Source organism: Gallinula chloropus, assembly GCF_964237585.1.
Source record: "Gallinula chloropus genome assembly, chromosome: 17".
Classification (NCBI taxonomy): Eukaryota; Metazoa; Chordata; class Aves; order Gruiformes; family Rallidae; genus Gallinula; species Gallinula chloropus.
Window position 1 is genome coordinate 7,577,520 of NC_140102.1, and position 14,098 is coordinate 7,591,617.

At 45.6% G+C, this 14,098-nt stretch overlaps 1 protein-coding gene across 1 annotated transcript in view; it reads right to left on the reverse strand.

Annotated features, from left to right (window-relative positions):
- HIRA (histone cell cycle regulator) overlaps positions 1-13,795 on the reverse strand; it is a gene marked incomplete at its 5' end in the record, with an annotated part of 38,005 nt that extends 24,210 nt beyond the window's left edge. The window contains 6 exons of the mRNA XM_084272055.1: positions 1,364-1,459; positions 2,338-2,432; positions 2,880-2,970; positions 3,704-3,814; positions 4,508-4,570; positions 13,210-13,795. Of these exons, the coding sequence (XP_084128181.1) occupies positions 1,364-1,459; positions 2,338-2,432; positions 2,880-2,970; positions 3,704-3,814; positions 4,508-4,570; positions 13,210-13,795 (1,042 nt within the window). The remainder of the gene's footprint in view (positions 1-1,363; positions 1,460-2,337; positions 2,433-2,879; positions 2,971-3,703; positions 3,815-4,507; positions 4,571-13,209) is intronic.
- Between the last annotated feature and the right edge of the window lie 303 nt (positions 13,796-14,098).

The window sequence follows — 14,098 nt, forward strand, 5'->3', positions numbered from 1 at the left end:
GAGCACTGCACAGGCGACACAGCCAGCTTGGAAGTCTAAAAACCTCTGATATCAGGATTGGAAACAACCCTAAAATAAATGGCAGTGACTAGGCAACACACTGTGGGAGTTTTAGCCTGCATCAAGTTACGTGGTGAGAAGCAGCCAAGTAAAGGCACCTACACCCTGATGGCAACAGACCCTCACAGGCCTGGCAGCGCGGTCCCTGAGAAACAGAGGCCTTGGGACTGTGTGAACTGCCAGCACTGCAGCAACAGGAGGAGGAAAATGGACAACAGATGCAAGGCTTGAGAGCTTCTGCTACTCTGAGGCTCCCCATGTCTTTCCTTCCTCCGTCCTTCATCACGTAAAGTGCTTATTGAGCAGCAGCATTTAAAATGGGGCAAATAAGACAATGCCCCTCACCCCCTCCCCAGGCAAATGAGCAGAAGGTTCTGTAGGCAAAAAAGGGAACAGGGAGAAAATGTATGCATATATAGACATAATACCAAGCTGAAGGTCTGTCCATATGGGATTGTTGAGACCATGAAAAAGAAAACGCATGCAATAGTGACCTTCATGTAAAATCAACACAGCACAACCTGAACACAGCTGTTGTCTGTAACACAGTGGAATCCACTGCTCATTGCCATCCAAACCAGGAAGAAGGACTGACTCACCAGACTGTCTTTTGAGATGACACACTTGCAGACAACCCATCCCCACAGAGTCACAGTCAGTGAAATACACCTGCTGTGGTTTCACCCAGCAGGCGGCTAAAACCACACAGCCCTTCACTCACTTCCCCCCAGCGGGATGGCAGAGAGCATCAGTAATAATTAAAAAATCACAAAAAAGATAAACTCATGGGCTGAGATAAAGACAGTTTAATATGACAGAAAAGCAATATGATTATGATGATAATTATAATAATAGAGTATATAAAACAAGTGATGCACAGCACAGTTTCCCACTACTGACACCCAGGTAATTTCCCAAGCTGAGGTCCAAACCCCTAGTCAGCTTTCCCCAGGTTATATAATGAGCATGACATGATAGGGTATGGAATATCTCTTTGGCCAGTTGGGGTCAACTGCTCTGGCTGTGTTCCCTCCCAGCTCCTTGTGCTCCCCCAGCCTCCTCGCTGACAGGGCAGTGTGAGAAGCTGAGAAGTTCTTCACTTGGTGTAAACATTGCCTAGCAACACCCAAAACATCACTGTGCTATCAAGGCTATTCTCATCCTAAGTCCAAAACACAACACTATACCTGCTTCTAGGAAGAAAATTAACTCGATCCCAGCCAAAAATAGGAGGACAACACCCATGGAAGGGTTTGTCACAAAGCTTTATACACTAGTATATCTGAAATGTAATAATTCTCACCTGGAAATTTGACAGCATTCCAGATGACAACAGTGTTATCCACACTACAGGATGCTAGCCAGGCATCATGCGGAGACCACGCTACATCCATGACATCTGTTTCAAAAAAAAAGTTTCTATTTAAGATGCTGATGGTAATCAGAGAATCCAAAAATCTTTAAAACAAAAGAACTTGTTTTTTCTATCACCAAGAAAAGACCATCATCTCACTATGGAAAGTAAGAAATAACACAGTGACACTCATTAAGTAAGACTTTGCAATGTGCCATGTTCAATAGGAACAACAACAACAACAACAAAACCATGCCAACCAAACCAAAATAAATTCCAAGGCAGAGGATGCAATGTTTAGCAGTTATAGGATGTACTAAAGCCTCTATAAAGTTATCTTGTTATAAAAGTTGTCATGTTTTGAATGAAAAAGCAACAGCAGCTATCATAATGCACTTGCTTTATTCCAACACATATGGAGGGATCAAAGTGGTTTCAATCTTGATTTTAGTCATAACATGTCAGCAGGTGCAAAACACATTTGAAATTATCTGGTTTATTCATCTTTAGCAGTGTTCTTCTCTTCAGTTATTTTTCTAAATAAACGTTAATATTCTTTGGTTTATAAACCCCTTACCTTTTGCCAACCAGGAGGTTATTCATTGCAAGTGTGAACATTTATTTAAATAAAAATACAATTAAGCTTCCTTTGTTCATAGTCATTTTTAAGCTAATAAATAGCAAAATGTAAGTTTCTTAGTTGCTAATTTTTTCTACTACATTGTTGCCAGAAGTTTTCTACTACACTGCCAGAAGTTACTTGTATGAAAATGGGCATTTGTTTAACAACAACATTTTCTTTTAGATTTTCCTTGTTTACTGACTTGCCACCAAATAGACCTGTTTTGAGCTAGAAAATGAGAGGCCGATAACTTCTTTTGTTCCAAATACATGCAAATTATGCTCAACATCTTTTAACTTACCTCCTGAATGGCTTCTGAGTATTGATACACACCTCCACTGCTCAACATTAGTAAGTTTGCTACTAGAACCAAACACAGTGCTAGGTCCAATGTACCTAAATAAAATAGAAACAATTATGAACAGAACCACCTCAAATTCTTTAAACTTTCTTTCTGAAGAAAGCCATATCTGATTTATAGTCAGCTACTCCTGCAAGGAAAACAAGTATTGTTTAGCGAAAGTAATTCCATTTATTATCGTAAATGCTATCAATTTTTTGCTAACTCTTCAAATCTCATTAGGAGGCACTTTCTTCAAGGACAGAAGAAAACTTCCAGCTCCTCAAGGCGAGTCTGCCCACACAGGCACACACTCTAGCCCAAGAGACAGAAGAGACCAAGTCTCCAATAGCAGTGACGGGGTGTCACAGATTTCAGCTCTTTACGTACCAGACAAAGCAGCGAGCTTGCAAAAAGCCAGGACAGGGAGGAAGTACTAAGAGATGCAACAGAGAAACCCACTTGAAATGAAATATAAAATCAAGAAGGAGAAACATGCTTACGCAGCTCGTTTCCACACCATAATCAATTTGTCATCTCCTCCTGAAGCCAAGTAAACTCCATTATTTGACCATCGCACGCAGTTCACACAAGCTGAAATGCAGAAAAGAACATTCATAAGACAAAATAAGAGACTAAGTGGTTCTGGGCTGGGAACAGAGTTTACAATATGCAAACCAGAAGAAGTTTAGGATTTAAGTGTGTTTTTTCCACACAAAACAGTTACTCTGCTTTAGATAAATGAATCGGTACTTATCTTTCAGCAGCAGTTGCAGAACTTCTCACTTTAAAAACCCCCAACCTATTCCTTATTTGAAAGAGGTTCACCAAAAGTAGCTCAAAAGGAGAAAAATTAATATTCATCTAACACAGGAAACTGTGGTAAATGAGGTGGGATTAAGAGGGCAAAGAAGGAAAGATGTATCTTGAAGAAAGGGAACAGCTTGTTCAGGTAACTGCACTTTCAAATGCAATGTGAAGTAAATCCAGTGTAATTTAGAACTATAACCAATACACTTCATATGACACTTTCTTTATACTAATTCCTTCTCTTGCCCTTTCCTTCAGAACTCCCCAGTTTCTCACAGTGTGAGTTATCAATTACCTTGTGGACACAGATGGGAAGTTTCCAAAGGTATCTATATGCCCCTGTACATTTTCCCATATTTTATCTGCTGAGTACCTAGAAAAGTACATCCCCAAAGCAGGAGATCATTCTGCTGTACTTTATCAATTGACTTTTGCAGTTACAAACACGTCATGCTTAAGCTTTGGCAAGTTACCAACTGTCAGTAAAAACAAACAAGTCAATAAAAATCTTAGTTACCTAAGTGATTGTCCATCTGACAGAGCATCTTGGGAATATTTTCATTCTTTTCATCTTCCTCTTTCAGGACAGGAGCCATATTCCAGATCACAACTTTTCCAGAATCCTGACCTGTAACAGAACAAAAAGCACCCCCCCAGCCCTTCAAGCAGATGCAAAAAGGCTTTTCAACTTAATTTCAGTTCTGGAACAGATGCTAAAATTCAGGCATTACTTCAGTAACTTTGGAAACTTCTGAATACAGATACCATTCTGACATAATTACACTGAGGCAGAAGTGTTTTATTTTTCTTGAGGCTATTAAAAATAAAATTATTCAGTCTTTTTCAAAAATCACATTGTACATAATACTAACTATAAGGATGAACTATTTATAATGAAATTGTATTTTAAAAGATACATCCAAATCCTAAACTGCAATTATTGCAGCCAACATACTTTTATTCACTATTGCAATCCAAACACTACTTTTTGCACATATTTCTGAAGTTATTCCATTTATAATTGGATTGGGGTTTGTACCAATAGTTCTATTTAGCAGATCAGAAAGCCCAATTCAGTTCCTCTTCAAATAATAATAAAGAGACAAATGTCCAAGAGGGTGAGCACAGCAGAAAACATAACCCTGCCCCCTGCACTAACACCAGTATTTCCCAACACAGTTTAATTACTTTTATCTCCAAGAAACAGATAATTACATATGCAATGTATTTTTTAAAAGGTTCAAACTGATTAAAGAGTTGTGAAGGCACAAGATTACTATTATAGCCCAAACTTCTGCCTTCTATCAGTATGCAGACATACCTTGTCCTCCTGTTGCAAACTTGGTCCCATCTGGGTGAATGTCCACTGAAAATATTGGCTTTCCTGGAATTAGAGAACAAACAGCAAAACACTAGATCATTTTACAGTCTAGAGAACAGAGTCATGCCAAAACAACCACAACTCCTCTGGCTGGTGAAGAACTTTTGGCTTCTAAAAGGTATAGTTGTAAGAATTACAGCTGACTACAAGAGTGGAAAGAAAGTGATGACAGAAACGACAGCCTATTAAAAGTGTATATGGAAGTTGTTGTGCCACAACTCACCACTGATCACCAAGGGTGTTTAATCCAGCAGGATATGCCAAATCCCTCAAAGCAAAATAACCCCACAAAGCAAGGACCAATGAGGTAAAACTGTATTTGAGTAAAGAATTTCTGCCAGGCTTCCACAGTTCATTAGCTGATGACCTGAAGCAAGTTCTGGGTTGGTTTCTGTTTGTTGGTTTTTTCAAATCCTCCCCAATCTTGTATTGCATCTGTTGGCCACACAATTACCTGTCTCAAATTTAAATCCTGTTGTTATGAAGTGCTTCTACCATCAGCCTAGCCTTTATTTTTATGGCTCCCATATAGACAAAGGAAGACTAACCAACTCTAATATTACTCCTAAATTTATCAGTTCTCCATATGCTACATCTTTCAAAAGAAAAGTTTTGTAACTATGTAAACCCTATAACAAATAAGTAGGATAGTTGGAGAATAGCTCTGGTAACCAGACAACCCTCACTTACAGCCTGTTCTGCTCTGACCACTGCATCACATACACCCTCCTATATGCTCACTGCTCTTTTAACCTTTGCAGGATGCGGTGGTTTAACCTTGACTGGAGGCCAGACACCCACCAAAGTCAGTCTGCCACTCCCCTTTTCAGCTGGACTGGGAAGAAAATATGTAAGAGGCTTAATTTTGTGTGGCTGGGTTCTGGTGGAGGAGAGGGGCTGCAGGGATGACTTCTGCAAGAAGCAGCCAGAAGCATTCTGCAAGCCTCACAGAGCAAACACCAGCCAGCTCAAGGCTGGAGTTGTTGCTGACCAAGGCCGAGCCCATCAGCGATGGTCACAGCAGCTCTGGGAGTCACAGTGAGGATGAAAAGAAACCACAAGCAGCCACTTTGTGCCCCCAGAGAAGGGAGTGAGAAGATGTAATGAGCTGTGGAGAAACCAAGGGCAGGGAAGGGAAGGGGGAGATGCCCCAGGTGCTGGAGAGAAAGATGCCCCTGCAGCCCCTGGAGAAACCCATGGTGGAGCGAGTGTCCCCTCACAGCCCATGGAAAAGGCCGAGACCCCACCTGCAGCCCATGGAGAGGCCCCACGCTGGAGCAGGGGGAGACAGACAGGGGATGCCATGACCCGTGTTGGAACAAGGCCCTGCCAGCACTTGCAGCCCATGGATAGATGAGTGAGAGAGATCCACACCAGTGCAGGTTTGCTGGTGGCGGGGCCATTCCTCACACCCTTCCCCTGCTCCAGCACGGGGGCCCATCCACAGGAGACAGCCTTCCACTGAGTTCTACGACATGAGTCCTTTCCCACAGGGCTTCAGCTCTCCACCAAGTGCCCCAGTGTGGGTCACTTCAATGGGGTTCAGTCATAAATCATAGAATATCTCTCAGTCTCTCAGGCCCAGCCTGGACCTCCACAGGGTCACAAGCCCTCCCCTCTCCCCTGAAAACCTGCTCCGGCATGGGCCTCTCTCTCCATGGGCTGTAGGAGCTTGCTCCAACAGGGCTCAGTGTCTTCCCTATGTCCCCACCTGCTCCAGCACGGGGTCCCTCCACAGGTTGCAGGTGGGATCTCTGTTCCCCATCATCTTCCATGGGCTGCAAGGGGACAACCTGCTCCACCATGGTCTTCTCCATGGGCTGCAGGGTAATCTCCCTCCAGCACCTGGAGAGTGACACCTCTTCTCCCTGCTGTCCTCACTGACCTGGTTGTCTGCAAATTTTCTTACATCTTACTTCTCAGATGAAAGAAAGTGGCCGCTTGTGGGGTTTTTTCCTCTTAAATATGTTATCAGAGGTGCTACCATCATTGCTGATTGGCTCAGCCTTGGACAGTGATGGGTCCATCCTTGAATTGGCTGGTGTTTACTCTGTCAGGCCTAGGGAAAGCTTCTAGGTCCTTCTTGCAGAAGTCACCCCTGCAGCCCCAAATCCTCCACTGAAACCTTGCCATGCAAACCCACAACAAGGTGGAAGAAGTTCAGTCTGCATCAACAGTCCTGGGCAGGATGACTTACTATACTCTCAAATCTGCCATTAGACATGGAGAGTGCTCCTTCCAGGAAGCTGGTTATCAAAGACCTTTCAATTGTACTTAACCTGGCTCATTCTGCCTATGTATCATTCGCATCAACAGGAAACAGCCCCCCACCACATGAGAAGGAACAGAAACCTCCAACACAGAGGCATCAATAATCATGAGGAATTAAGGCCTCCAGAGCCAGCATGGTGTTTGTGAAGAAGGCTTCAGTTTAGGTGGTTTGTAGTTCAACAGTGCTGCATTTAAAATTTCTTTAATAGCTGCAGCCATCTCCTGGAGGAAGACATGTTCCTCCTCTGCTCCAATTCCACCATTCTTCCTTCCCAAAAGTCTACATTAAAAAGTAGCCATGACCAAAGCACACATAATGCTTCTTCCTAGGATAATTTTCCAGCTCCAAAAACTTCCCAACTCCGACTTCTTGAATCAGAGGCCCTTAGCAGACATTTCTTCTATAAATTAAATCAGCCATTTCTCAGATCCATAATTAACATCGCCAGCCCCCAACACAGAGAGATCCACTGCTCAGCCACGGACTCTGAAGAACCACCAGCTTCACATACCTAGCACCTCCTATCTGCTGCTCCAGCACCCCTCAACTCTCATACAGAAGAGCAGCAAACAAAAAAATCATTTGATATTTACCCCTTTTCTGCTGCTCACAACTCTACATGCATTGATCATGTCTCCACCTGAGGAGTCCTACTTTGCCCAGTCGTTCCCTGTACAAAAGCTGTCTCACACTTCAGATCATTCTGCTCACTCCTCTGTGAGCCTCTTTCAGTTCTCCCATATTTTATGACATGGAAGGGAACTAGCTTTGAAGACAGTGTTCAAATACAAACAGACCCTGTATCTATAGTACAAGATAATGTTTCCTTTTTAGTTTTTTTTCCTAGCATAAATTCATAAATTTGGTTTTCAATCTAATTGAGCACTGACCAGATATTTTCATAAATTATTATACTCCTAAAAACTCAGTGGAAGCTCTCAGGTCACAGGGTGTTATTTGATATGTGAAGTTTAAGAAAGGTTTGGACTTTGCACTCAGGAAAGGTATCAGTAATAAACGAAGCCCTCAACAACAAATCCTATGTTTCCTACGTGGCTACACCGTGATCCAGGAAGGGATCTTATTCCACAGGTAACTAATCATACACAGCGATCCACACAGTAAATCTGGGCTTTTCCACAGAATTTGCCAGAGTTTAAAGCACAATGACTTACAAACAGGAGGCACATCCAATTAATCTCCTGTAAGAGCCATTGTTTCCATCTGATGGATAATTCCTAATAAACTGGACCACTTTCATACATCTCAGTCTCACCAGCGATGTCCAGGTGCATCCAACAGTTAAACTTCAAAGAAATGCTTTTTCTCCCTAGAAATACTATTTCACTGAATCAAGTTCCAGACTTGTATGAGTTGGTACCGATCAGTCTCTTCCATTTTCCAAACGCAGGAAATCTGTCAAACTACACCCGGCCCCAACCTGTCACACCCTCCTCCTAACAGACGTTCTGCGCTGAACGACACACAAACAGCAAGGGGAAAATGCCACGTCACACACTGGCACAGCAGAATACTTACAAGTCAACCTGGATGAAGCACTATTTACACGGCAGTCTGGATTTTATTTCAAATGGCTTTGGATATTATTCCAAGATCCAGGAGTAATAATATTAAACATGGATAGTTCAGTTGTTTAGAGCCCACAGTTTTCAGTTTGCAACACTGTGCTCTTCAGCTTACAGCTGAAGTAATTTTATTAGTAAAGGAAATTTATTAGTAGAGGAAAGCATAAACTTAAGCTGACAAGAGCAAACTGAAGAGGGAAGCAGCTACTTAGGAACTAGCTCAGAACCACAAGGCACCAGGATTTCATTCCTGGCTCTGGCTGCAATGCCCAGTCAGTGAAGCCCAGCGTAGCAGCATCCCTGTTTGGATGCCTGCAGAAAACAGCAGCTACTGGATAGAGGAATCTGAGTGTCTACCGCTTCAACTAAAAAGATCATTCACATCCATTTTTCAGGCATGTTTCTGCTCCAGAAAGAGTAGTCACTCACACTAGTGTAATCCAGGTTAGAGACCACCTACCTGGGACACTCTGGCCAGCCCTCAGAAAGGAGCTGTAGCTTTACTGTTTGTGAGAAAGCTGTGTATGGAGGTGACAAACAGTTCAGTGCCTATTGAACACAAACACTGTGAGAAGTTTCAGGTCTGGTTTGTACACACTCAGATTCACAGAACAGGAGAAACATGTGTCAACATCAGTGGTACGAGGCATTCGAACGCCAATGCACTGACTTGGAAAGGGAAATCTTCCCAGTTTCCTGCTCCAGAGTTGTGTGTGCTTTCCACAGGATCACCAGGTTGGAAAAGACCTTTAAGAACATCAAATCCAACCATTCCTGTCCTATGGTAAACCATATCTTCAAGTACCTCATCTTCTAAACACATCCAGGTGTGGTGACTCAGCCCCCTCCCTGGGCAGCCTGTTCCATATCCCAACAACTCTTTCAGTAAAATATTTTTTCCTAACATCTAATCTGAACCTGCCCTGGTGTAGCTTAAGGCTTGTCCTTGTCCCATCACCTATCACCCGTTTTCTTGGCTACTGAGAAACATGGGGCTTGTCAGGATACAATTAGATTACTCAGATTTGGAAAAAAAGGAATCACTAAGAGAGCTACCTGCCTATGGACACATTAATATTAACACTTTCATGGTTTAAAAGGTATTTCTTTATGTTGGTAGGAAGTTTGCTCTCTACACTTTTACGCAGACCTTTTAAAATACAGAACAAGTTCAACAATCATTAGATCGCTCACCCAAGTAAACCAAGACATTCTCATTTCTGGTTTTATTGATCTAGAGATGTCAAATGATTAAAAAAAAATAAAAAAGCAAAGCAGGAGAGCAGATTAAGTGATCGCAGGGGAGAAATTCAGCAAGACAAAGTCATTAGCAGGGTGCCCCTTTCCTCCAGGGTACTGTTATCAAGGGAATGCCGTTCACAGTGATGGATAACTGCACCAGGCTAAAGCTGTAAGACTTGTTCCATGCTACTTGTGGTTTCCAAACTGATCACAGATACTGGGTTTTCCTCACTTCCTTAATTTTCTCCAAATAATGGAGAAGGACCTATTATTTGATAGCAACCACTTCCTTCCCTGGGTCCACGTTTTCATCAGGTTATGCTGTTAGATCCCGTCAAAACAAGCCAAGAAGCACAAGGTCCCTGTTTCAAAGCAACTGAACCTTTCCCATGCTCCTAACTGGAAATGTGTTGAATTCCCTAACAGCAACCATGAGTCAAACCAAAACCTAAGTGACATTTAAGGAATGACATTAAAATCTAACATAGTGGGGTTTGAGACACTTTGCCCTCTTGAAATTTCTAAAGTTGAAAAAAAAAGGAAAAGGAAAAAGTTTAATTATTGAAGCTCTCAGCATCATCTTTGCATGAGGAAGCAAACCAGGTTCATTAAAACCAGAACACCTTATGATAGACCAGATGTCCTGTTGGATTATTTGTTTAAATACATTATGTACTTAAAAAAACTACAAATAATGAAACAAGCCCGGAACAAAAAGTTCCCAATAAAATAATTCAAACCCAAGGAGAAGGTCCCATCTTTAAACGATATGCACCAGCTGAAGGAAAAAAAAAAAGGCAATTTTAAATATTGCAATATTTTTGTTATTTAACTTTAGGCAATAATCAGTGAAATATAAAGATGATTTCATATGAATTTCTACCACAATATGAATGCATGTTGTTTCCAGCCCATCTGATACATAACATCCAACATGACTCACAAATCAATTCAAATATTTACATTCCACCATTACAGCTTGGAGAGATAATAAACTCCATGCCTATATTTAAACAAAAGCAGGCTCTGATTTCTACAAGTTGTTATGCATGAACAGCACCTTGGGGTTTGCAGGGGTTTCTCAGAGCAGCAAGGGACCTCCTTCCCCGCCGGTGCTCAGCGCTTCCCTGCCCTGGCAATCTTTAAGCACCTGGGCTCCCCATACCTCGTGTGCCAAATAGGTATCTATGAATGCTGGATGTGCAATGCATCTTTACAAAGGTACTGAATAGAAAACTGGGAAGAAGCAAACCATGCCAGCTGTGTATTAGAGTAATTTGTTCTAGCCCTCACCATCACAGCAAGGAAGAACTCTGAAAAGCACATCCAGGTCAGAGAAACATGGAGGAGAACAACTTCATGCACAATCTATCAGGCCCACATTAAGAGCGTGGAACGTTTATGGAAGGTGCATCTGAAGAAGAAATATTTCCAATAAGTACTCAGATAAAGTGACACTAAGAACTCCAAGACAAAAGCCTGTAGAGCCCAAGTGTGCTAAGAGTGCTTTCACTGCAAAGGCACGGCATCACGGCTGAGCCGCATCCACTCCCAGGTGTCCTGAACTTCCCTGCCACAGCACTAACTCTGTTATCCCATGGAGAACTCATACCTGTAAGCATCATTAAACTCAGCCCACACTGCTTAGTGAAATACAAATACCATCACCAACTAGGGAGAGGGGAAGGCTGGAATGACAGCACCTTGAGCTAGTGCGTGCAAGACCCAGTGTTGCTATGAGGACTCTCGCTCACAAACCAGCAGCAGTGAAGCAGCCTCTGGTGCCCACAGGGAAAACAGAAGAAGTAGAAATTATCACAGTGAGTCTCCAGCACACACAGTGTAATTTAGCTTTACCCTGTTTCTGGAGATGTTTCAGAGCAAATACATAGGCCCATTAAGAGACTTCTTGCATGCAGTGATACCTCCAGGATCCAGCACTTGGATCTGTGAAAAGAGTACTGACCTCACCAGTTTTCACCCTGCACTCCTCACCCCAAGGGTAAGAGCACATGGATGCTATCTAGTCCTGTATAGCTTAGCACACCTTAAAGCGTTTTACAAAGGAATCCAGTGAGGAATATCCATTTTGCAGGTGGTGAAGCCATGACAGTGTGACTTGCCCAAACTCATCCCAGCGGACAACAGCAGAAATGGGAATACAGTCTGGGACTATGGAGGCCCTGAGTAGTGCATTATCCACCAGGCAAGGCCTCGCAGGGCTTTACAAACCCAGTCTCAGGGCTTTACGAACGGAGTCTTGCTGCCAACTGCTTGGCTGACGACTCTTTCCTGCAATTCACAAATCGGTACCACAATGATTAGGAGTATTTGAAATTGCTAAAGATTTCAAACCCATACCCATACCAAAGGGTGCACCCATTGGAATAGAGGGAAAGAAATTACAAATCTAACCCCTGGGATCTGCCAAGATTCAGGCCCAAAGTTTTGTGCTTCCACTGAAGATAGGCACAGTCTGCCCACAGGCTGCCAGAGATTAAGATGTAAATGCTATATTTCATTAGATTAACCAACCAGAAGTGTAAAAAACACGGTCAAATAAACTACTTCCACGCTTTTTCAGTTCACTACAGCCTTTGGTTAAAAGGCTAGGTCCATCTGCTGACTACAGGGCCCCTGGAGAGTAGCTCACAAAGATACATGCAAATTGCAACTTAAGTTACTGTTCTTAAAACCCGTAGCAGGATTACAAAGTCACCATCACATGCAAAAGGCAGCCCTAAAGTTGCATCTGTGGTTTGTAACTCAAAGCACACTTCTCCAACTTGAACAAGGTAGTCTCTGGCTTGGTTGTACTCTAGACACCCATCAGCTAGACAAGTCCAACTACTGACAGCTATACCAGGGTAAAAAATTGGCAGTTGAAATAGAGCTGCATGCATGAATTTGAGGACAAAGCCTGCAGAAACAGAAGTGAGCTCCTTGCCTTAGATGTTCTTTCTGCTGCTTCACCAGGAACAGGACAGGAACCACTCTGGAAATCTGCTGTGAGCAGTGTAAATACCTAACAGCGAGGCTGTCCTGCACTCCCCATGCAAGGAAGTGTAGAGCTTTCTGTCAGCAAAATGCTTCACTATCCAAGTGTTTTAGCTCAGAAATCTCTAACAAAATCACCAGAAGAGTGGCAGACAGGGCACTGTGCAACTTCAGGGAGCTGGAAGCCCTCTCAGAACCTTCCCCCACACATGGCGAGTGACAGTACAGATGACCAGTGCTGAAGCTTTTAGTGTCTGAGGACTTTAACACCGGACCCGAGTCAGTGATGCCAGGCCAGTGAGGTCTGTGCTGGTGTGGTACATCCCAGCCAAGAGGGCACCTCCACCGCTGCCTCCTCTCCCTCCTGCACAGCCTCTGCTTGATTCGAGCTGTCCCTCCGCACTCTCGCAAGCACGAAGCTGCCCAACATTCGTGCCCGGCGGGGAAGAGCCCCTCAAGCCTTCAGCGAAGAGCACCGAGCCCTCCCGCACAGCCGGGCTGCAGCGGGGAGCTGCCCGCACCCTGCCCTCCCGCAGCGAGCGCACCCTCTGCCAGCGAGAGCGCCGGCCCCGGGGCTGCCACCGGCGCGGCGCGGCAGCCTTCAGCCATCTTCTGGAGGTCGGACCGCGGCCGAGCCCGCTCTCCAGACCAGCGGCGTCTGCGCTTCTCCGGAGATCCCGGTTTCGTTTTCGCACCTCCAGCCCCCGGCGAGCCTCTCAGCCCGCTGCCCCCGTACAGACCCCACCGGGACGCCCCGGGGCGGGGGGAAGGGGGGTGAGAACCTGTTGCTCTCCGCTCCCACCGCCGCCCGCCCCGCGGCACCTGCCCGCCGCCGCCCCGGGCGGTTCCCCGAAGCGGCGGGACCCCGAGCACGCCGCGGCCGCCCCGCCGGCTGCGAGGGGGCAGATGCGAACGGCTCCAGGGGGGGCCCCGAGCCGCCGTCCCCGGCTCGTCCCCGGCCGCCCCTCGCCCGCGTTCAAACTCGCCCCGCGCGTGTGCCGCGCCCCGGCCCCGCCGCCGCCTCCCCAGGCCGGCCCCTGCCCGCGGCCCGCTTCCCCCCCCCCCCGCTCCCGGTGCCCCGCCGCACCTGCCCGCCCGGCCCCGCGGCACCTGCCGCCCGGCTCTCACCATTGTGGTTGACCCAGGTCGGCTTCAGGAGCTTCATTGTTCCCCGCCCGGGGCCCCCGCCGGCCTCCGCCCTCGGGACCCCAGGGCGGCTCCGCCCGGGCTGCCTCCGCGGCCGAGCGAGCGGCGGATCTCAGCGGCCGCCGGCCACCATGGGCCCCCGCCGCACGCCGCTCTGCCCGCCCCCTCCGCCGGCCGGAGCCGCCTCAGCGCCGCTCCATGCCCCGGCGCCGCCCGTGCCGCAGCCCCCGCCGCCCGACCGCATCCCCCGCTCGGCTCCCGGCGGCTCCCGGCAACGCCGGAACTCGG